Source organism: Passer montanus, unplaced genomic scaffold (assembly GCF_014805655.1).
Source record: "Passer montanus isolate IOZ18808 unplaced genomic scaffold, ASM1480565v1 scaffold2, whole genome shotgun sequence".
NCBI lineage: Eukaryota > Metazoa > Chordata > Aves > Passeriformes > Passeridae > Passer > Passer montanus.
This window is the reverse complement of record NW_024366591.1, coordinates 14941221-14966060: the sequence shown is the minus strand read 5'-3', so window position 1 is coordinate 14966060 and position 24840 is coordinate 14941221. Positions and strand designations below refer to the sequence as shown.

Genomic DNA, 24840 nt, shown 5'->3' with positions numbered 1-24840 from the left:
TAGAAGTGGAGAGGAAGACCTAGAATGGTTATTACATTCTGGGATGTTTAGGAAGCAAAATGTTGGCAAGAGGGATGACAGGGAGGATGTCATAGAACCTTAGAGAAGGAAGTCAGCATGGGAAAATGAAGGAGTATATGAAGAATGAACAGAGACTCAGTCAGCAGAAGGCAAAACACCAGGGTTGCTGTGATTTGTAAGAACCAGCACCATTCATTCTTCTGTGGCAGAGTTTTGTTTGCCTGCAGAATAGGACAATGAAGACCTGCTTGTCAGGTAACCATAGAATCATTTAGGTTGGAAAAGACCTTCAAGATCCCCAGGTCCAGTTGTTAACCTAACACTAGCAAGTCCAATCTTCAGCTTTCCTGCTAGTAGTCTGTAAAAGGAGAAACGTTTTTGAACACAAAATACAGTGATACTTTACTGCTTAGATATTTTGTTGTGAGTTCGTGAGAAAATGTAAATGGCAGCTGAAAAAGAATATTTAGAGAACAAACTGAAATGTTTGCCTAGACCAATAAATTTCTATTTATTTGTGGTTTATACTGACTGATGTTTTTTGAAATAGGCTCAGACTCTGAGAATAATTTAAAAAATAAATGTATGCAGTTCTTGGGCAAAATAAAAATTTACCATACAGTAAATAATTATTTGTCAGAACTACTGACTTAATCTTGCTATTCTAAAATACCTGTTTGGAAAGTATTTCTGTATTCAGAACTTATTCTATTTAGAGACTACTTGAACGTGCTTTTTTTTTTTTTTCTTTTGTGGACTTTGTTGTGTATATATTTAGTTCACCTCCAAACAATACTTTTCATTCTGATAAGTGGCTTAACTGTAGTGTAAGAAGGAACATTGGACTAGAAGGAATTTTCTGGACTGTTGAGGTCTGTTCACCTCTGTTGCAGCTACTCTCCCCATATAATGTTTCCCATAAAGTCATCAAGCTCTTTCTGAATATTAGTATAGGTTTCACAGTTCACCAATCATGCTGAAAAGAGGTTTGAGATTTCCACTGCAACTGTAAAAGAACAAAGAGTGGAATATTGCTGGTGAAGTGAAAAGGCCTTAAGTCTTCTAGTTTTCAGTCTGAATTTGTTGACATATCATACACATTTGTTCTTTTCCTAACAAAGTGTTTCTATTAAGTGGTTTCCTTTCTCTCTCTGAGGTTTACGTGACAGTATTTTTTTAGGAGAATCCTAGTATCTCTTAGTGTGGGGATTTTGCGTAGGTTTCTTTTTAGGCAAAACCAGTAGGCTTGGTGTGCTGGCCACACATGGCCCCTCATTGCTGTGACTTCCCATGCTCTACTTAGAGTTAACCTTCCTTGAGCATGTGCACTCATATTCCAAAAAGTGCATTCATGTATCATTTAGCTACTGGGATATTTTGCTTGATAGATTCAGCAGTGATTTTTTCATAGCTGTGTTATTTGACTGCCCAGGTATCCTCTGTCTGGGAGAAGGATTTGAATGTATTAGTCTATGCCCATGTGGTGTTCAGAAGATAGGTAGCATGGTAAACATTTCTTCCCATTTTCCTCTTCTCCTTCCTGATGTCTTGCATGTGTATTTTCTGCAGAACAGTATTTTCTATTTTTCTGGCCTAGTCTTAATCATTGGCATTAGACATGAAGCTAACTCCTTGTACTTTTGCTCTGGCCAGAATCCTTACTGTGGTGAGCTTATTGAGTAGCCAAGAGTCTGATTGATACACTATACCCTGTGAGCCATCATACCCATCGAAAGAATGCAATGGGCAATTTGATAGTTACACCTTCAGCTGTACAATTATGGTCTGTTGCATTTTGTCAGTCCTTAGAATCCATCAGTAACCTCACAGAGAGAAAAGGGACTAGAGGAATTTGGAGACACCAGCTTCCTTTTCAGCTGAATATAACCAGTATATTTGTCTTTGCTAAGAGATTTTGTGAAGGAAAAGGATGTCTTATCTGTCAGTCTACTGCACAGAGGAAGACTCATACTTTGGTCCTTAGTAGGCTGAAAGCAAGCATTTATGGGGCTGATTGAAAAGCAAGCACCACCTATCTCTCTCTGCTGCAAGGGTGTGTTAGCTGAGTTTGGAAATGTCTTCATCTGTCCAAGTTCAATCTACCAGCCATAGGTCTGTCTTTAGCAATTCCTGCTTCAGATTTCAGTTCATTTTGGCACATAAATTAATGGTTCTACTTGTTTTCCGGAGTTTAGTCAGTGCTCCAAGAATAAGATCTGTGTGTTACAAAGTGTATGAACTTCCTTTCATGCACAAAGAAGCTGAATTTCCATTTCAAATCCAAACTGAAACTCAGTGGAGTCTGCAGCTGGCACTTTTGTATTAAATAGACAAATGACAATCAAAAGCAGGATAAATAATGTAGCCTCTTTATTTTCTGTTGCTTTTTAGCTATGTATTTTAACATTTATGTTTTTAATAATACTGAGTTTTAGATAAACAACTGCCAAGAAAAATCAGACAGCATTTTATTTTGCAGAAGGCACATTACCTTTGCCTTGCAGTTTCCTAATTTTAGCAGCCCTTCCCGCATGGGGTTAGAGGAATGCAGCAGTGCTGTTTGTAAGTTTGAAATAGAACAGCCTGTCTCTGTTTTGCTTTGGCTTCTGAATCCATTCTGAGTTTTGTTTTGGGTAGTTGATGATTTTTTTGCCTAACCAAAGAACAGATGCTGAATTTGGATAGCGTGCCTCATGTATTTACTTCAATGTATTCAAACCTTGGCAAGATCATGAAGGGACAGAACTTTTATGTTATTTCATTGCTCAAGAATTTTGCGTGGTAATTAAGATTTAAGAGATTAATTGCACGTACATGACAGGTAAAAAACCAATACTAATGCTTCTTGTTATGTTTCTTGAGCATTTCTGCTGCTCAGGACATATATTTTAACTTATGTAGATTTTAGATTATTCCCAGTAGTGTGAATTGGACAAGCACCAATAGCTAAGGTCTGAAGAGAGTTTATTAGCATGGAAAATTGGAAATTAGTAGATTTTGTATATGAAGGGAGTTGTAAAAGGATATGCAGAAACCCCTCCTCATTACATAGGGATTGAGTTGATCTTCCTTTATGTGAGAGAACCAGCCAACATTTCACAAACCTGCCATAACTAGCGTCAGTTAGTACTTCCACTTCAAGATGCAAATCCAGCTTTTCCTAATATTGGACTACTCTTCTGTTTCTTTATTCCCTGAAAGAAACTCTTACCCCATTTAACATTGAAGAGATATGGAAGTTACTGCTTTGTGCATTACAATTATAATAGTTATGGAACTTGTTTATCAAGTTTGCTTGTATTTTTGGTCCATTGTGTTAGGTATTTCATATTAGCATCACAACACTTAATGTGATTTGAGCAGGAAGTAAAGAATTACAGAGGAGGAAAAAATTGATGTAGGAATCATCATAGAAAGCCTTATAACTGGGAGAGTAATTTCCACTGTCATTTTCTGAACCTTGTGCAACTATTTCAGTAGTGTATCTGCTCTGACTTCTGTATATTTCACTATTCATTTTATAAGCTACACATTTTTGAGTCTTCTTTTGGAATACATTTGGATATGTTTCTGTTTGACAGTATGGCCTTGCTCAGATCGCTAAAATGACAAATGAAATTCAGCTGCAGAAAGGAAAGGTTCTTCAAATATGGGGCACATTTTGATGGGATCCCATGTTGCCAGGGCTGTGAGGTGGTGTGATTCCACCTTTTCCTGAAAGGAGAATGTTTTCTTTAGAAGACACAAAAGGCTTCTGTTTGCTACAGTAAAGTTTCAGTAGAAAATAAACATAGAGCAATATAACTTTCTACACAGAACTAATGTTTTCTTTAGAAGACACAAAAGGCTTCTGTTTGCTACAGTAAAGTTTTAGTTTTAGAAGATGAACATAGAGCAATATAACTTTCTACACAGTTCTGCTGAATGTGAGAGCTGTAAATTTAAAAGATCTGAAAATAAATGAGGCCTGGACCTTTGTGTTTTAATAAGGTGGCTTCTTTCTTCCAGCCATGTTTTCACTCCAGCAGCTCTTAGGGGTTTTGGTGCATTTATATCGCTTTCTTCTGGATTCCTAGTGAAATAGTCTCCTTTCTGTTTCTTTGGACACTTTGCCTTCATATTTGAGCAATTCTTGCTACTTTTCAAGAATTTTCTATTTTGCACGCCTGCATTAGGCTTTCTACTCGTTGCTCTCACTACCTGGCCTTCCCCTACACTAGGGGATTGAGTGTGCAGAGTAAGATCTCATTATTCTCAGAGGTGGAATATTTTTCCCCCTCCTTTCCTCAGTATCGCATGTGATCCCAAGTTCAGTATCCCAACAAGGGTATACTGGCATCTCTTCTGATCTGCTCTTTTGAATGTTTTCTAAAGTAATAAATTGTGTTTGCAGCATAAACAGTGAAGAAATAACCCAAATTCCTTCTATGTTGAACTTCTGTAACAGAGGAAAAAAAAGCCTTGAAAAATAGGTGTTAACAAATAATAAATAGTCTGTTGTCATTTGAGTGTTTCCCCTTCCATCTCATGAGTTTCATTCTAGAGCATATGCCTACTGGCCCTTCATATAAAGGAGGAATATTTTGTTTGTTTATTTATTTTTTACTGTGTGTTACAGAAAGGTATCCATGAGTGGAATTTCTGTGCTGCTTCTATTAGGGGGGTAAGGTAAGTTGTCTCCCTTTTTTCTTTTGAAATAAAAGGAGTAATTGAATGAATTGTGTATTATGCTGCTGCTGTGGACCTTGGAGTGACAGTGATATTTTATCACTGCTGTAACCTCTTGCAATCTATTCTTCACCATATTACCTTTTCTTCTTTTCCCTAGGATTTGTCTATATTTGTCGTCCTGCAACTTTCCACTTTCCTTTTAGTGTAATTAAATAAAAAATGTCCAGAAAACTTACATTTTTAAAATAGTCATTGCTCTGTTCTAATAATAACTGTTCCATACACAGAGTTGTTGCTATGTCTGCAGGACGTTTTTGCACAGATGGATGATTCTTTTTCCTTCCAAAAAGTAACTTAAAAACACCAAACTATCAATAGGCACGAAAATTCAATCCTGTGGGATTCAGCTTATTTTAGGCAAGAATTGCAACAATATGCTTAGTTCAGTCTGGTTTGGGTTTTGGCTACAGTATGTTTTTGTGTGCTTTTTAAAAAAAGAGGGAAAGAAAGAATTTATTTATTTATTTACTGTCATTTTGGTTTTTCCTTCCCCTTATTAAGTCATGCTGTGGTCAGTACAGTTTCTAGTGCAACCTCCTGCTTTGGTTATTTAAACTGTGAAATATAATTTAATTTTTCAATTGATTTTCCAATCTGTTCATCTGAACAGATGTCCAAAACAACTCAGATGACTTTACAGTGAGCCAAGAGTCACTGTGAATTCTTAGAGAACTCTCTGGCTCCCTCCATGAGGAGCTGCAGGGGGAAATATTTATCTTATGCGAGCATGAAACTGAATGAGGTTTTTTCTTCTTCTTTTAAATATATGCAAGTTTCTGATCACTTAATTTTTCAGTGTTTTACATGGTTTTTTTCCTAATTTTATGAAGGCAAGTATTGTTTGGGGTGGTGAGCCTGCAGAACTAGGCCTGTTTCTAATCTATTTTTGTATCAAGACTATTTTTGGCTACTTTGAGGCTCCTAGGGACTTAAAGCGGTCTAGGAAGGGGCAGTTCCCAGCTTTATAAGGATTCTCAACCCTTCTAGACTAGTAAGAGTCAGCTTTAGAAATGCAGCCTTAATGTACAAAGCAGATCTTTGTATGTGATCTTGGAGGCTTTTATGACAAAGACCTCCATAAATATTTACAGTACTCCATAAGGAGACAGCAGGTCTGAAGAGACACCTGGCTTTGAAATGGCTCACGTTTTTGGTAAATACTTCACTGCAGTGACAGAGGGTCACTTCTTCTGCATGCTGTGTAACAGCCAGCATAGTCAGCATTTTGTTTTACAAGTAATAGGGTTCAGCTCTCAAAAGCTGCAAAACAACTTGGAAAGTGTGTAGAACTCTGAGCAGAACAGTGCTAAATCACACTCTGTATGCAAGAAGTCATAGCAGTTGGCTTTAGAGTAAGAAACTCATTGATTAGTGGTTTGTGTGCCAGTGTAAATACCTCTGCTTCTGCCATATGCCCTCTTGACCTCTTAAATACAAGTATTTCTTATTGAAGCAGCCCAGAAACTGCTGTTATTCTTTAAAGAATTTATCAGAGCTTTTGGAACACAGCTGTTTCCTCAAGGTACTTTGCATCTTAGGTTATCAAGCAAAGTTCCTACTCTTCTGCAGAGCTGACAGCATATGAGCAAGAAGGTAGGAAATTTATTTTTCCCATGGAAAATAAAGTGGCTAACTGAAGTTTGCTAGACTACAGGTTGGCTTTTACTCACTGCTCAGGAGAAGTCCTGGATTATGAAATAACCACTACTCATGTTGTTTCTGTGGGAGAGTGCTTCAGAGGTCTGCATCCAATTTCTTTTGTAGCTTAAGAACTTAGACAAGCTTGACACAAGGATATTTGTCTTCCATCCCAAGTTCTTGGAGCTTTGAATCTCATCAGACTACTTAATTACAACAAGAGGTGCCTGTACTGCTATAGACTTTTAGAAAACACACTGAAATTCCACACAGCTCCTTTTCTGTGATTCCTTCCAGTGTTCACCTGTTGAATCTGCTGCTTCATCTGGAAGTACTAGTAATCAGTAGTTACAGCATTTGCAATATTTCTCATTGACTAAGGGGAGTTCTAGATGCACATGAGCTGGGCACAAGGCCATGCTGCCCTTGCTTCCTTGTTTGTTTTGGGAATTTGGCGAATTCAGCCCCAGTTCTGCCATCGTAGATGTCAGTAGGTACTACTGGGCACTTGGGCACTGTCAGAGTGAGGCATTTCCTGAGCAAATTATACTGTGTCTTTTTATAATTCAGGTGATTTTTAGTCTTCTTCATTTTTTGTTGTTGTTGTTGTTGTTGTGGGGTTTTTTTTCTTTTTTTTTTTCCCCAGGGAGGATAGCAACATATAAGCAATGTAAGCCCTCACTTAAAGGTCTTAAATATTTATTAATTTCCCTGGCCTATGTGTACACTCCACATTCTTAGTCTTTTATTCACTGCTGTGTTTGCCAGTGGTTTCTGGGCATGTCAGGTTTCAGCTAACAATTTAGTCAGCAAAATGTTTCAATGCACATGGAAATTGAATGAGTAATTCTATTAATATTAGTTACTCCAATTCTAGAGAGTTTACTTATATGCTTGAAAAGCTTGAATTAAAAGTTAGTTTATAAGCTCAGGACAGTGACTGTCTTCCTAAATGTGTACACTAGTTAGCATTTATGAATTTTCCTATCATAAAAATAAATGAATCGCAAAACCCAGAGACAAATAGTCTTATAATGAAGCTCACTCTTTTTATAAGTAGCTTTATGAAAGGCAGACCCCCCCCCAGCTTGTCTAAAGAGTCATTTGTTCATCAAAACTTATAGTGTTTTACAATTATGCAACCATAAAGGAGAACAAGAATCAGACAATCTTAAACACCTATTAAAGGCTCAAAATTCCAAGTATTTCCTTATACTTAAAAAAATCCACCCTGTTACATTAATCAAATCATCAATCCTTTGGCACAACTTAATACATAATTCTACTTTATTGTGCTGCAAATTAAGTAGTAACATGATGGCTGTCTTGATCTACCTAAAATAGATTGATTTCACTCGGACTATGGATTTTTTCCAGTATATTAATAAGCTTAATAAGGAGGCTTAATTGGTCTTGGTTTCTCAAATACTGCATTATTTTCCCTTTAACACCTCTAGCCATTTCCCTCTGTCTTTTTCCAATATAGTGACAATCAATTATACTGCATCAGCTTGACAGCTGGCACTCAATATGTAACAAAGTTACAGAAAGAGATATTTCAAATTACATTTAATATTTTCTATAAGGAGCAGAGTAATGACATGCATATAAAACAGTTCTGGTGAATGAATATCTTTGCACGAACTGCCGCCTACTTGGGGTGGAAATCTGGCAACTGTACAAGAGTTTGCACCTCTTCTGTTTTTGCACTGAGACATTCATGCATCCATAAGAAAATGGCATACATGCCTCCTCTTTTATCTTTGCTCTACAGTTATAGCAGATAAAACCAAAACGGAAGGAAGACGTGAGCGGGCAAGTGTAATACAGTAATTCACCTCATATTTAGATGCTGACTTAATTTAAAAACACTTTTACAACTTACTATCAAGGTACCAATTAACAAGGAACTGAGTAGAAAATTTTGTGTTCAAGATTGAGCTGTGGCTGATGTCTAAAGCACATCAAAGAACTCATTATTTCAGTTCAAAGTCTAATTTTCTAATATGATCCTGAAAGGATGTTTTATTCTGGTTGTAGGAGTTAAAATTAAGGGCCTTACCTTACAAAAATGTCACAGGTCAATGGAAATATTCCTATGAATTTCTTTACTCCTACTATTTGTTGGGCAATGTGTAGACTAGTGAGGCAAGCTGAATGTTTGTTTGGAGGATACAAAAGAGTGATTTTACAATAAGGAAAAGCTGTGGATTCTCAGATTTAATCTGGTGCTTTCCCATGTTAAATGGGTTGATCTGTATGATTTGACAAAGCTGGTAGAAGTCTAAATGCATCTTTCAATAACTTGGCCGTTCTTTCAGCATTTCAAAATTTGAAGAACGATGCTGTTTCTTGTACGTGCTGCACAACTCGGATGACTTTCAAATCTATTTCTGCACAGAACTTCATTGTAGAAGGTAGGTCACAGTGTTATTTCACAAAGCCATGGCCTGTGATGGGATAGATCCCTGCATGCACAACAGGGACTGACTGTTTCAGAACTGTGGTTCTCAGTGATCACTGTCTTTGGTGTGAAAACTTAATACACAGCACCCTGTGCATGTTAATGCACTGGAGATCTGATGTATGAAGGGTCAAAGAACAAGCACAGGCAAACATTAGAAACAAATACAATTATGGATCTAATTATTTTTTACACACACCTTTCTGGGATGAGTTTTGTAATATTTATCATATTACGACTTACTAAAAGAGTGTGTCCCCAGTTCAACAAAGCATCCTAAACTTTAGAAGGACTAACATTTAGAAGTGGGAACATTTGGAGTAACAACTAAGTCTGGTTGAGATTTCTCTGTAACTGTAAATCCATTTTTATTTACAATTAAAAACAAGCACACTTGATTTCCTTTACATTAGCATGTCTTTACATAAGTAAGATTGCACTTGTGTCCCTGCAGGAAATTTGGCAAAGGTTTGTTGCACAAAATTAGGGGTGTCTCAGTTTCTCTAAGCTGTGTTTCTGCTCCGTAAGCTTGAGGCTGTGGTGTTGAATTGATCCTGGAAGCATTCCCAAAGGAAATTTCACATCTTTTTGTGCTAAAATGGCTGCAGATTTGCCTAAAAGCACTGCAGCACTCTCTATTAATGACTGGATCCACCTCAAAGCCCAATCTCTAGCTTGTTCTTTCAACCATTCCAGTTCATATAGGTTCTTTTTTACCATGTTCATTCCCCTTCACATCTGAGTTCTTAAGAGATGAGTAAGCAATACCTTAGCATGACATGGTTTTTGTACTTGCCTTCTTTCAAAAGGGCAGAAGTCATTTATAATAGCACTTTTTAAAATGAAAGGTTATGAAATAGACATCCTTTCCATTGAAGAAAAAATTTAAAGCTAGAATTCCTCCACTACAAAAGCTCTTCCAAACGTAGTAAAACTTCCCAGCACTTCTCATGATGCTTCAGTGCTTTCAATGGACATAAAGAAATGGTGGTATAGCATGAGAATTTCAACTGAGCTGTAGATTTTCAAATACTAATTCCATTAATAATTTCAGATATCATGGATTTTTTTGCACATGTAAAAGGAGTAGAAAAACTTCAGATTTTGATGGCTAAATAACCATGTAAACAAAGTTTTTCTTCTGACAAGCAAAAACTTGTGTACTGAATTTATACTGATTGTATAAATTATACTTCTATATACATATTTTTATTACATAATTTGTAGTCATATTAAATAATAATTACTGTACTTAATTCCTCTCTTGGTCCTTTCATTACTTTGTTCCTCTACTGTCTCAAGTTACTGTCTCAAGTTTGTGTTTGCTTTTTTCCTCTCCTTTTTATTTTTGGTACAGATTTTTTGACATGGTGAACAGTATCACTGAAGAAATGGGGAAGACTACAGAGGAAGGGGAATGCGATGGAGACTCTCTAGAGGTATTTGTACTTTTGGTTTTCTCTCAACATACAAAATTATGGGCTTCTAGTCTAGCACTTCACTGAAGTAAATTATTCATTCCTTTTCTAGGGATTAATGAAGTTAATTAGTGAGGTTACTGTTTACACTGTGTTCTCATCTGGAGTTTTATCTGAACACACACACAGTTGGAGAGGGAATAGAGGGCTATTGGGTGCAATGCAGCTCTTAGAGGTATTCTGTTCTGCAGGGAGCAGAATGCAATACCTAAGCCCCTGTTCTATTGCATGAAAATCTGGTGTCTTGAAGCTCTAGAAACATCCATAAGTAACTGAGAAAGTCAGTGCTGTGTGATGAATACAGACAGCCTTCTGTCCCAGTTTTGATGTTGGCATTTTATAACACATTTATAAGACATTTTATAACATTCTTTCTCTGAAATCAGAGACTGAACAAAGGGAAACCACTGGGGTGACTTGTGGCAGAGAAAAAGAGACTGTTGAGAACCTTAGGGTGCCTATTTTAGCAAAAAGAAAAGCAGTGGGTGACTTGATTACAGTGGGTAAGTATTTTTGCAGGAAAAATAGCAATGTGCTAATGGTCTCTTTAATCTGTTGAATAAAAGTGTAATTCAATAATGACAACAAAAAAAAATTAATTAAGAGGCATGACTACCATGAGAATAATTCATTGTTGAAACAAACTACTAAAACTAGTGGATTCTTTCTTTTATTAAAAAGATAGCCGTCTTTATATGGAAGAAAATAAAAAACACTTTAACTAGGCCTAAGCTACTGAGTTTAGCACAGGAGTGAGCTTGTGAAATTCTGTGTCTGTGTTATACAAGAGGACACATCAGTAATTGCTCTAACAAATGTTTTTGGGCTGGCCTTAGACTGTTTGAAATTCAAACTCAGCTGAAACCACGCTTAATGCGCCGCAGTGCTGACTAACCTCAATTGGCACAGTCTGCTGGCAGACCTGGCAGTGTCAGAATTGAGGCTGTGCTGGTTTTGGAAGCCGTGGGGAGGTCAGGAGAGCCCCTGGGAGGAATGAAGCGTGTCCTGCCTTGCCCCCTGTGCCCGAGCAGGAGCCAGGCTCTCCGTCTGGCGCGGAGTGAGTGCCCTCTGTTGTCGGCTCTGCTTGTACAGCTCTGGCTGGCAGAACTGTGGGCTCAGACACGAGGTGGAACTGCGTGAGCTGCTCTCTGAGACACGAGGTGGAACTGCACTGACTGGGTACAGCCCAGCTCAGCCCTTCCCTGAAAAGGCTGCCTCAGAAGCCACTGGGGAAACATCGGTGTGTCTGCACGGCATCCCAGTTGTCATCTTAAAGTGGTTTTTTCCTCCATCCTCTGTGTTCTCCAGAAAGCTACTAGCATCTTGGATGCCTTAGTTATGATCACAGGGTCAGATGGAATAAAAGTGTTATCCTTCTGTTGCATTTCATGTTGTTGTTGTTGTTTGCTCTGCAGTATGATTATGAGTACGATGAGAACGGTGAGCGAGTCATTCTGGGCAAAGGAACGTACGGCATTGTGTATGCAGGACGGGACCTGAGCAATCAAGTCAGAATTGCTATTAAAGAAATCCCAGAGAGAGACAGCAGGTATAGTAACTCTGGCTAATTCCAAATTTTGGGCATTACATGATTTCATCCTTAATGTGTTCAATCAATTTGCTGATCGAGGAGTGCCTCTTCTGCAAAGCTGCCAATAAATTACCTGTCTGTGCTATATAGCGGTGTTCCCTGTCTTTGTAATTAGATGTTTCCAAGTTGTGGAGTAGATTGTGATCACAATTGAGAATTTAGATGTTTCCTGGGTTTGGTACTACTATTTTTTCTTTAAAACAAAATAAAACTAAAGAACCCGCTGAAGTACAGAATATTACTTCAAACACCTGGTGATGAGCCCTATCTACCTAGACATACTCCAGCTTGTCCTTATAAAAGACCTATTGAAATTCATTATTTGTGCAGTCCTTTAAAATTCTGGGCCTGAATTGTTGATAAAGGCATTTTTCTTTCTTGTTTTTGCACCAAATATTTTGAAGCCTCAACATTAGAATAAATCATGTGGGATAATATCTTTGTTATTTTTTTTTAATGCTGAGGGTCTCTATGCATATGTAATCCTCTCTCTTGTATAAAGGTTTCTATATGAAGACCAGGCACTTAATGTCCTTAGTATTTGTGTATCTGAAGTCTTCCAGTCTTCATAGTCTTATGCTATTTTGTATATATCGACTTCCACAAATATTCTGATAAAAGTGGTATGAAATCTAAAGAGTTTTCAAGTGAAACTGAGTATTAAACTGTCAAGCTTAGCTCAGTTTCTTTTTCATAGGTCTGTCTCTTTGGTTATTCTGTTCTGACTTGGTTTTTTTCTTTTATGCTTAAAAATTAACACTTCTTAATCTTTTGGAACTCATTTATAGATTGGCTGGTCAAATGGATATGTGGTCTAATAATTTCTCCATTCTCATAATCTTTTAAAGGTACTAGAACTTAGATTATGGAGAGGGGTATCCTTCCATCCTCTATATTGTTATTCCAAATTGAACTTCAATATATGTTACAATTTTCCAGAAAGTATGGCCATATTACATGAAACAATCTGTTGACTCAAAATAGTTACAAGTTTTGTGTGTGTTAGAAGAAATTTTCTTGTAACAACTGTGATTAATAGAAAGATAGCTTGAGTACAGCAGTAACTACTTCAAAGGGGGAAAAAAATCCAGATTTTTCTTCTCCAATACACATTTTAAAAGAATTTTCAACAGAAAAGGTTTCAGATTCAGTGTGCAAAGGATACCACAAAAAAGATTATTAGAAAGCTGCTAGTCTTTCATCTAAATGTTTAGAGGCTTCCAGAAATAATTTCAGGTATATTTCTTTTAATAGCAAAGTAAGAAAAATTTATTAATTAATTTCTGGTTAATTGTAACCTGATCTTTTCACACTTTGAAAGAAGTCTATAGAAAGAAAACAATCTCTGAAGTTAATTAGTATTATTTTATAAGTGAGAATTACCACTTTTTGAATTTATAAAAAATATTTAAGTTCTGAGTCAGGCAGGGCTGGAAATTAAAAATTTCTATTAAAAAACCAGTGAGTCTTCAATTTTTCTATATATTGTATAAAAGCTATTGAATAATATACTTATCAGGAAATGTTAGACTACAGAGACACATTTTCCTTTGCAACAAAGAGGAAATCAGGAAAAAAAGCCAGGACAGCTGCTTGAAGGAACAAGCATCTCCTGGAAAACTCAAGACACAAAAAGGAAACTTACAAAGGGTGGAAGCAAGGACACATAGCCCAGGAGGAATACAGAGAAATTGGATATTGTCTGAGCAGCCAGGGATCAGGTTAGGAAAGCAAAAATACCTAACAGAATTAAATCTTGCCAGGAATGCCAGGAATGTCAAAGGCATCATGAAAATCTTCTGTAAGTACATGGTGATAAAAGGAAGGCTAGGGAACATGTGGACCTTCTCCAGGAAGAAACAAGAGGCCTGGTTGTTCAGGGCATTAGGAGGCTCAGTCTTCAACAATTGCTCCAGCCACACTGCCCAAGTCACAGGAGGCAAAGGCAGGGTTTGGGAGAATCAAAAACCACCCACTGCAGAAGATAAGGTTTGAGGCCATCTGAGGAACTGAACATACACAAGTCCATGGGGCCTGAAGAGTTGCATCCATGGGTTCCCACTGACTGGAAAAGGGAAATAGCCACCCCCATTTTTAAAAAGGGAATAAGGAAGAAGATCCAGAGAACTTTCTAAAAGTCAGTCAGTTTCACATATGTGCTGATTCTGATCATGGAACAGGGCCTCTTTAAAACTGCTCAGGCACATGGAAAAATAATGAGGTGATTGGTGACAGCAGACATGGCAACACTAAGGGCAAATCACACCTAACAAATTTGGTGGCCTTCTGTGACAGGGTTACAGCAGTGGCAGATAAGGGAAGAGTGACTGACAAGGCCAGCATGAATAAAGCCTTGAGCAACTTGGTCTAGTGGGAGAGATCCTTGCTCATGTCAGGAGGGTTGGAGCTTTAAAGTCTCTCCCTAACTCAAACCTATGATGATGATGGTTAAGGATTTTTGTTCATACTGTTTAGAGTCTTCTAGAGATTAAGTTCTAAAACAAATGCTTCATTCTAGGGAAAAATTTTGTTATGGCTTTACTTTATTTGCAAAATTATTCTGTTGCTCAAGTCTCAACTGTTCTGTTTAAAAGTGCAGGAAGAAGAATTATAATGGTCTTTCTGCTGCTGCTCAGAATTAGTATTCTCATTAGCAAAACTCAGGAATACAATCTTTGATTTTGCATTTCTTTATGACTAACAGTGTAGTCAGAATCTTTATAATTATGTGGAGAGGTAAGACAAAACTCAAATTAGTTTTTAGTAAACTGACTCAGAGTTGCATAATCATACTTTTCATTAACCAAATAATTATTTTCTGCAACAGTTGTTCTCCAGTGGGATTTTCAGATGACCATTTTTTTTTCTTTTCCCTACACTATTTTAAGAGGTGATAAAAGGGAGTGGAAGTCACAGGTACTTTTCCCATAACAACCTCAATTGCAAATGCTGCAACTACTTTTCACTGACAGAAGGAGGTCAGTGTCCTTCCTCTATTTCAGCTACCCTGAAAGTGTTGCCACAGATGTTAGTGCTTTAGAGAAGATAGCTACCAGACTGTCAGCATATTGTCTGCATCTTGCTAGAAATGCACAGAAATACACAAAATCTGGCAGCTGACCCACCTCCAAGGGAAGCGTTAGGGCAGACCTAAGTTAGGAAGAGTTTCAGGATGGGCCTAATACATCAGCTGAGCACATCAGCTGCTGAGCTCCAGTGGTATTCAACATTGGACACAGATCCTGACTCCAGAAACTTTCTTGCCAAAAAGACTGTTAAGCATACCTCTTAAAAATACTTTACCTTGGACTAAATTGAATTTGGTGAAATTGTTTTGATCTTTGTTTTAAATATCTCTCCATTAATTCTTTCTGTTTACTTACTCTGATACCCCATCTAGCCCTTAGCAAAGGCTTCTACTTTAAAATTTAAATGGTGATTAATTTTCATTATTGAACTGTTTTTATTTATACACTATCTTTATAGTTTGCTAGTTCACTTTGTTGCCAATATGAATACAACCACTTTCACAACTGTTTATTCTCTTGGAGTTAGAGTGGAGTTTATTTTTCAGGATTTTTTTTCCTTCACTCTATGTATGTTTGTAACATTTTGTTACAAACATACATAGAGTGAGGAAAATACACAATATTATATATTTTTTGTATATGTTATTTGTATTTACATATGATTTTTTTTTTCCTTCACTCTATGTATGTTTGTAACATTTTGTTACAAACATACATAGTGAGGAAAATACACAATATTATATATATCTTGTATATATTATTTGTATTTACATATGATCACATAATATTTTAGTATGTGCTGGTCACAAACACTGTTGTTAAATTCATTTAACAAATACTCATATTCAATGTAAGCTATTTCAAGGCTTTCTTCACTAAGATGAAGAATAAACTGCTTCTTTGCTTTCCAGGTACTCCCAACCTCTGCATGAAGAAATAGCTTTGCATAAGCATCTCAAACATAAGAACATTGTCCAGTATTTAGGTTCTCTTAGTGAGAATGGCTTCATCAAAATATTCATGGAACAGGTGCCAGGTGGTAAGTTTTGGGGGAAGACTGGTTTGGTGGTTGATAGGTTTGTTTGCTTTTTTAGCATGTAATAGGGCCATGAGACATATTTCATACAGGTGTAATATTGTACAATGTCTCTTTCTGAAATCAATAAGGAGAAGTGTGTCTTCAAACTGCTTGAGTAGTTAGATATGGTGTGCTATAAAAGCACAAAGCTACTCTGTCACTCTGCTCCTCAGCTGGATAGGGGAGAGAAAATGCAACACAAGCCTCAGAGGTCGTGATAAGGACGGGGAGAGATCACTCATCAGTTACCTTCACAGGCAAAACTGACTTCACTTGAGGAGACATTTAATTCATTGTCAACCCAATCAGAGTAGGGTAATGAGAAATAAAGCCAAATCTTAGAAACACATCCCCCCCTAGCCCTCCCTTCTTTCTGGGTTTAGAGTCTCCTACCTTCTCCTATCAGTGGTGCAGGGGAATGGAGAAAGTGGTCAGTTCATGGAAATTGTCACTCCTTCCTCCTCAAGGGGAGGACTCCTCACTTCCCTATCCTGCTCCAGCACGGATGGGGTCCCTTCCAAGAGAGACAGTCCTCCATGAGCTTCTCCAATGCGAGTCCTTCCTATGGGCTTCAGTTCTTTGCAAACTGGCCAGGAGATACTGAGACTCTTTCTTTAATTGCCCAGGCCAGTGGTGATGCAATAAAGCATTTGACTGGAGAGGACTTTGGTTGTAGATGTGATGCCTACACTTAGACTGGGATTGATGGTTACTTTTTTCCTTTGGGGAGAAAGCAGAATTTAATTGGATTTTTATTCTCACTTTTTGCTCTCCAAAATTACAGGCAGTCTTTCTGCTCTTCTACGATCAAAATGGGGACCATTAAAAAATAATGAGCAGACAATTGGCTTTTACACCAAGCAGATTCTTGAAGGATTAAAATACCTCCACGATAATCAAATAGTGCATCGAGACATAAAGGTAATGATTTGCAGAGAATTAAGCTTGACAGTGTTATGTAACTGCATAACCATTTACTTGTCCTGTAATTTAAAAACTTTGTTTTCTGAAAGCTCTCTGCTGTTCTGAACCATGGGTTACATAGGTGAACTATTGTTGATCTCAATTTGCACCAACAAAATATGTTGGTTTTTTTATTTTAGGAAAATTCACATATAGCAACTAATATGTGATAAAGTAGATACTTTTTTTTCTGTTTTCAAAGACATGACTGAACTTTCATAAAATCTGATCAAAATGAAGAAGATTGTGGATGGTATAATTAGCAAGTTCTTTTCCAAGGAGATTGCAGATGAAAAAGTGCTTGGCTTGTTTTTTCAAAAAAAGCCTTTTTTCCTCTTTTAGTATTCTTTAACTGAGCTACTTCTAGTAAGAGGGGAAATTCACTTTGAGATGAAGGTTTGTTAAAGGGATTGCATAAGGCAGGAACACTATTGATTTCTCTTTCATCCCCTCTCTTAAGAAGTCATTTACTTAGTAAAGAGTGTATTGTAGAAGCAGGTTATGCAAAAAGTCTTAGATGAAGGGTCTGCAGAGAAAAATAATTGCTCTGCATGTTCTTTTCCTCAGGGTGATAACGTGCTTATCAACACATACAGTGGAGTGTTAAAGATTTCGGACTTTGGAACTTCAAAGAGACTTGCAGGAATCAATCCTTGTACTGAAACCTTCACTGGTATGTTCCCAGAGGAGATTTTTCTTATCCTCACTCGAACTGTGTATGTAGGGTCAGAATCCACAGATGCTGAACTTTCATTGACTTCAAATCAGTATAAAAGGTTACTGGAAGAATAACTTTCAGATATATAATCTTAAGCTACACGCTGTACCTGTATGCAGTGTTCAAAGAGAGTGCAGTTTTGGATGTTCCACTTGTGACATCAAAGTCCTCTACAACAGAAGAGCTGTGTCTCTGCTGTGCTTTATTTGAGTCTGTCTCCTTTGTGCGTGTGTCTTTTTCATCTTGCTGATCTTCGTCTTTCGTGATTGGCTTGGACAATCCTGACTTCATCTCCAGGATCGTGTATCTACAGAACCTGTTATTCAGTTGCTCCTCCTTCTGCTTGATAATTTGATTTGGGTGTTAAATCATGCAGTGGCACTGCATTAAATAGTTATGTGAAATGAGAAGTGACTGTTACTTTACTTCCGTCCTTTGCTCTTCCGTTGCTTCTGTAAAAGGAACAGAATGCAGGATGATGTGTCGCATTGATTCCCTTACTTCAGAAGAAAATGTTCATCTCACCTACTCTTTTAGGTTAAGATTTCAGGTTTCTCTTCCTTTTCCTCTATGGGTACAAGTCAGAGTGCTTTCCCATATTTTAATCTTAAGATATAAAAAAATAAATGAAAGCTATCTCTGATCCAAAGCTCTTAAAAACATTTAGTAGTTGTCATCAACATTGAAAAGTGATCTCCAGATCAGTAGATGATACCAAATGCTTTAAGCACAAGTAATATCTTGAGCAGTATTTTGAGTTTTATATAGAATACACGTTAAATTTTTTGAATTTTGAATAATAAAAGGAGATTTTTAAACTCTTCTGATATTGCTCACTCCTCAGTCATTTTGTTCCTCTTGTCTTTATTTGCAGCATTATTACACTTAAGTAAACAAAAAAGAGTATGTTTTAAACAGGTACCCTTCAGTATATGGCACCAGAGATCATAGACAAAGGGCCACGTGGCTATGGGAAGGCTGCAGACATCTGGTCTTTGGGATGCACAATCATTGAGATGGCTACAGGGAAACCCCCATTTTATGAACTGGGAGAACCTCAAGCAGCCATGTTTAAGGTCAGATATCTTTTTTGTACAGCTGAGTCATATTTCTAAACATAGGAAATCTGATGACTGTTTTGGAGAATTAGAGTTTGCAATAAAGGGAGATAAAGGAAATGCTTGGATTCTGAGGATGTTAAGAACAATAATCTGATTCAGCTGGAAGGGAGTGCTGTGAATTTTTGAATAGATTAGTAGAGAGATAGCAGCTATTCAGCAGCCTGGGTGTTTAAGAAACAAACAAGACCAAACTGAGAAAAAGAAACAATTTTCTACTTTGTGAAGAGCCTCTACTTGCAACTGTGGGGGTTTTAAAATGCAATTGTTCATACAGTTTGTAATAGTTTGGGTTTTTTTCTCTGAATTAATAAACTAGTCATATAAAGTTAATATTAAAACCTGAGAATGATATACCAGTTCTACTATCTAAATAGTTTTTTGATGTTGTTTAGTGTTTGGGGGAAGAACAGTTCAGGCCATTGTTTCTCTCCCTTTATTTGTCTCAGGTGGGGATGTTTAAAATACACCCAGAAATTCCTGAATCCATGTCTGCAGAAGCCAAGGCTTTTATACTGCGTTGCTTTGAACCAGACCCTGATAAACGAGCTTTTGCTCATGAGCTACTTATAGATGAATTCTTGAAGGTTTCAAGCAAGAAAAGAAAGTCTCCTTCGAAGCTCTCAGGTAAGCATTGCAAAATTCAGTCTGGAAGTTTCCTCTTGCCCATGGTACTGTTTCCTGGAACTGCTGGTTTAGTATTTGAGATGAGCACAGCGGATCTCCATCCTATGTGAATGCTCAGTTGTGGCCTTCTCTACCAGCAGCTTACTGCAGAGACGCTGTTGTAGCAGAATTCTGTTACCATGTTGTCACAGAAGTCAATTTATATAAACATTTCTAGTAAGGTTTTTAAAAGTCTGGGATTATGTGCAGTTTTTATGGTTGTTGCATTTTTGTTTCATTTTTTTCCCTCTTTTTAAATTTGCATACGTTTTCATTGAAATAATATTTATATAGAGTATATTTTGTGTATGGTTAGAACCTGCTATTAAATCTCAGTGGAGTTTTCTACATAAGCAGAATTAAACTTTGTCCCACAGCAAATGTGCATGCACTGCATTATTTTTGTTTCATGAAATTTCATTTCAGGAAATGTTTATTTCCTGTAGTGTTTTAAATTATGGAAAGTAGCAAAGCAGTAATAACATATTCTATTGTGTGTGGTTATATACTTGGGAAAATATCTTCTGTATCAGGTAAAGGAGATGATAGTCGACGATCACTTTTACTGTGGTTTCCATCCTCTCAGAATAAATTACAATAAATACAATAATTGCAATAAATTACACTTTTGGAGATTGCAGCCAGGAGAATTGAGATAATCCATATAAATAGGAAGTTATCCTTTAGACTTTTCTCAGTTAATTTCAACATATTTAACTTTCTTTTTTCTCTTTCCTTTTCTCACACAGTCCTTTCAGCTAACACAAATGGTGAGTTTTAACCTACTTCTCCATCAAAAACATACCTGTGTGGATACTGTAGTTATCACTTATCCTGGTATAATTTTTCAACACTAAAAAGATGGGAAGAGAAGTGGTCACAATTGTGAAAATCAGTGACCCTTCTCTGTTAGGAGCATCTAATTCATTGTGCATATCTGAAATACTGTTTTTATCCTACCAGACTATGGTTTAATTGTCCAGGCAGGTGGGTGATACAGGCTAGTAGGGCTGTGCTGTCATTTATGGGGACATTTGGTGGAAACCAATGGCTGTTTATAGTAGCCACAGAGCCAAGGTTTGTGGAGAATGATAACACAGATTTTTATTAGACTAAATTCTATAACTGACAAACCAGAATGCATTTGGGATCCTTTGTCAGACCAGGATACAGGATACTCATCTCTGTCAGGAAATGAACTGGGAGAGTGCAGGAGGGAACTGAACACACACAGTTACCTCCATGCTGAATTGGTATCAAAGTACATTTTGAAATGTGCACACGTGAAACAGATATGAGTAGTTTCCTGCAGTGGTAATGTGTGCTCTGGATTTAAAACTAAAAGTTCTGACTTAAGTGCATGTCTATTATTATTAGTCAATGATTATAAATTAATTAAATTTGTACAAATTAATCTGATGAAGAAATGTATCTTATATATGTTATATACTTATAAATAGTAAGTATGGATGACTTACCCTATAGAAACATTTTCCTACTGCTGGAAGTCATGACAGGAGATGCACATTCACTTCAGAAATTCTGTGAGTGAATTCGCAAGAGGCCCAGCATTTCTATCTTTCAGGAATAAAAACATACCTGAAAGATAACTCTATTCCAGACAAAAAAAGCTTTAGGAGTTTTTTGTCATTTTTTCTCTAATATTTTTTCTTGGTGTGTGGGAAGGCTGGAGTTTTTCTGTCATGTCTGAAAAAATAATCTTCACTTCAAAACTCTGATGGTTTTATTAAATTCTAATTTCTGAATATTCCTATACAAATAGAGTATCTTCGGAGCATATCCTTACCTGTCCCTGTTCTGGTGGAAGATACAAGTAGCAGCAGTGAATATGGTTCTGTCTCACCTGATACAGAATTAAAAATCGATCCATTCTCTTTCAAAACAAGAGCCAAATCCTGTGGAGAAAAAGATGGGAAGGGAATCCGGTCCCTTTTTCTGAGGTAAAGAGCTACCTGACATTTTTGTTACACAGTAGATTAGGAATGTGTGCATCGGGATAGTTTTTGTAATGTTTCTTCTCACTGTGTCATTCAGCATCCCAGATGAACATTTTGAGGATCACAGTGCACCTCCTTCACCTGAAGAGAAAGATTCTGGGTTTTTCATGCTGAAGAAGGATAGTGAAAGGAGAGCCACCCTCCACAGAATATTAACTGAGGACCAAGAGCAGGTGGTGAGGAATCTGATGGAAGCTTTGACTCAGGTAATTTCAGAGGGCAGCAGGAATTTTACAGAATTATAAGGCTTCTCTGCGGTTACCTGGAACTCTTGAAATTAAACATAGTAAAGCCATTAGAAATGAAGTTTGATTAAACTAGAAAGCATACACCGTGTAAGCTTTCATGGTTACTGTCTTATTTGGGCTCTTAAAAACAGGCTTTGAAATTGTTCATGATGCATTACATGGGCCTTTTTTGTTTGTAATTACTACGTATATACCTGGGTATTAGTACTGGCAAGACAACAGAAAAACATGTTTTCATGATACTCTCTTTTGCCAGTGCTTTTCACATTTGAGTAACTCATATAAGGTGGATGATCTCCAGGAGTGGATTATCTTGACCCCCTTTTAAAGTTCTGTGTTCTGACTGACTGGTTTGACTGAGGGAGGTTTAGGTTATTTGTCCTGCTCTGATCTTATGTTAGGCTATTGTGTAGAAAATTGTGGCTGATGGTTATACCATTGCCTTCTAGCCAACAGCCATAACAGGGGAAAGAGGGGGCTAGGGGGAAAACAAATTACAGCTATTCCTCAGTGCAATTGGGAGCATGTATGGAGGGAAGATGTAGTAATTGTGAGAGCTACAGCAAACAACAAAATAATTGCAGAATGACCTTTTGGCACTCTTTTGTGGGGATGAATCATTATGATGATGTATCAGTTCAGGATGACACTGAAGAAATAACAGATTGTGACCTCAATGCTAAATGTTGCAACACTGTAATTGCATGACAGGATTTTTTGTTCTTGTTTGTTTGTGTGTTAGTAGGTAATTGATTCACTTCATTCTCAAGGCAAAGTATTGCTGGTCTAAAAAATTTGTATAAAACATGACAACTCATCTTTTAAAGACACTAGTGTTTAGAAACTGATGTACACCAATATGATTATTATGCATGCACTACAGTTACTGTAAATGGAAATGGGTGCCATGCAAATAAAAACAGCCTCTAACTCTTGGGAGGGGGGAGAGAGTAACCCACAGTTATCCTGGTAACTACAGAAAATGTTAAAAGATAAGGCAGTGAGAAAGACATTTGTGATCTTTGCTTTGCAAGGGTGTTGCTGTAACAGACACAGTTTTTGCATGTGTATGCAAGTAATAATCAGTGATTGTGAGGGGCTGAAACTCAATCACAAATCCCAGAGAGGGTGCTCAGTGTTTCATGCCTTTCTCAGCTTGGGCTGGAACAGCCTGAGAGAGAAGCAGAGATGCAGAATTTTAGAGCCAAAGAGTTCAAAGCTCATGTTCATGTGACTGGCTGCCCTTCAAGAGAATGCTGAGCTCTGACTCCCAAACACTGTTTTCTCCCTTGAGAAATACAAGAAATTACTAATGGCTTGCTTGTTAAGCCTTATCATAGAGTTTTCATAGAGTTTTTCTCTTCACAAACACTTTTCACGTGAAATGTTTCAGCAAAGTCATTGGGTTTGAGGGCTAGGGGAGGAGAATGCCCTCACACAACGGGTCACTATTTCTAATTAGCAAGTCATTCTGCTCCTCCTGTCCCCATAGTGCCTAGTGCCTTGGTGGACTTGGATCTTCTAGTCCAGGGCTACGGTGTGCATTTACCTATCTGCCCTAATGGCTTTTTAATTATTTACCTGAAAAGAATATTCGCTATTGCAGAACGGTGAGAGATCCACTCCTGCATAGAAAATCATCAGGTGAATTCTTCAAAGCAGATCAAGATCAGAGGCTAGGATCTTTTATCTCAGGTGGATGTTTTAGTCATTGGTATCTTTAAGTGTTCTAGAACTTTTGCTTTTTTTAAAGCATTTTTCTCAATAAAATTTTCTTTGTTTCATCCTGATCAGAATTAATTGACTATAGTTAAAAGCTCAATGTAACTGGCAAACAAGAGTTCTTGGTGTCTGGCCAGCCATAACATTCATGGCATAAAACTGGCAAATGCAATAGAATCAAACACCATATGTCCTTCTTTTACAGAAATCCATGTTGGATATCCTTAGTCTATATAAATATTTACTTTAATTCCTTCAGAATAAGCATCTAATACTTCATGTTGAACTACAACTCTGGCTTAATTTAAGATCTGGCCTTGAAATTTGTATTCAGTTGGCATAACTTTACTTATAAGAGCAAATACAATGCTCTGCTTCCTAGTTACTCTAGGCTGGTTATTCTGATGAATGCTTTTGAGCTTTTCGCTCCTTTGGTAGCTCATGCAAAAACACAAAAGCTTTTAAAAATAGGCAAATGAATATTTATACTAGAAAGGTGAGATCTTTGTAGACTTGCTTTAAGAACAGCTAAATGTAGAAGTTCTGTATTAAGGGAAATTAGGAAATTACATAAGAAACAACCAGTCCCTATGTGAGCCTCCTGCATAACTTTGACTAATCTCTTATTTTAAATGCTGCTGTAGGACTTTGCACGTTGTCTCTGAGAGGCACCCAGAAATTAGTAGCACTGCAAAGTACATGTGTGTTTGCAGTTATGAGTCATTTGTAGTATCCAGTGCACAGTACATTTATTCATATCTTTATCCATTGCTGTACAATGACACATACACACTTCAGTGTGCACACATTCTTCAGGAGCTGGTAGAAAACAAAGTCAGCTACTTGTTCAATGAGTTCCTACCAGAGTCATCAGGGAGCTCAGCTCCAGAGCTCTGTGCTGCTGCAGTTATGCTGCCATCAGCACCTGACCTGCAGCTGCACCTTTCCCTTAACCATAGCAGCAGAGATTCTGAAAACCCATATTGCCAACTGAAATTATTGACTCAAGTCCTTCTCGATGTATGTTTCAAAAGATGACTATCAAAACTATTTATTTTCCTCTCTCTCCTGCCAGGGAGCTGAAGAACCCAAGCTAAAATGGGAACATATCACAACACTTGTTTCCAGCCTCAGAGAGTTTGTACGGTCCACTGATCGCAAAATCATCGCAACCACGCTTTCAAAATTGAAGCTGGAGTTGGACTTTGACAGCCATGGTATCAGCCAAGTGCAGCTTGTGCTCTTTGGTTTTCAAGATGCTGTAAGTTGTCGTTTTTAATGAGAAATTTTTGCACTTAGACTGGAAAAAATGAAACAAACCAGGACCAAAGAGAACTTGTTTAACTTCCACCCAGAG

At 37.3% G+C, this 24840-nt stretch overlaps 1 protein-coding gene across 1 annotated transcript in view; it reads left to right on the top strand.

Moving 5' to 3' along the window:
* The window catches only part of MAP3K5 (mitogen-activated protein kinase kinase kinase 5), a 99430-nt gene that overhangs the window by 62392 nt on the left and 12198 nt on the right, over positions 1–24840 (top strand). The window contains exons 12-24 of the mRNA XM_039707185.1: positions 4640–4689; positions 8712–8807; positions 10212–10293; positions 11748–11881; positions 15864–15991; positions 16815–16951; positions 17561–17666; positions 18630–18787; positions 19279–19456; positions 20245–20265; positions 21279–21456; positions 21551–21719; positions 24559–24744. Of these exons, the coding sequence (XP_039563119.1) occupies positions 4640–4689; positions 8712–8807; positions 10212–10293; positions 11748–11881; positions 15864–15991; positions 16815–16951; positions 17561–17666; positions 18630–18787; positions 19279–19456; positions 20245–20265; positions 21279–21456; positions 21551–21719; positions 24559–24744 (1623 nt within the window). The remainder of the gene's footprint in view (positions 1–4639; positions 4690–8711; positions 8808–10211; positions 10294–11747; positions 11882–15863; positions 15992–16814; positions 16952–17560; positions 17667–18629; positions 18788–19278; positions 19457–20244; positions 20266–21278; positions 21457–21550; positions 21720–24558; positions 24745–24840) is intronic.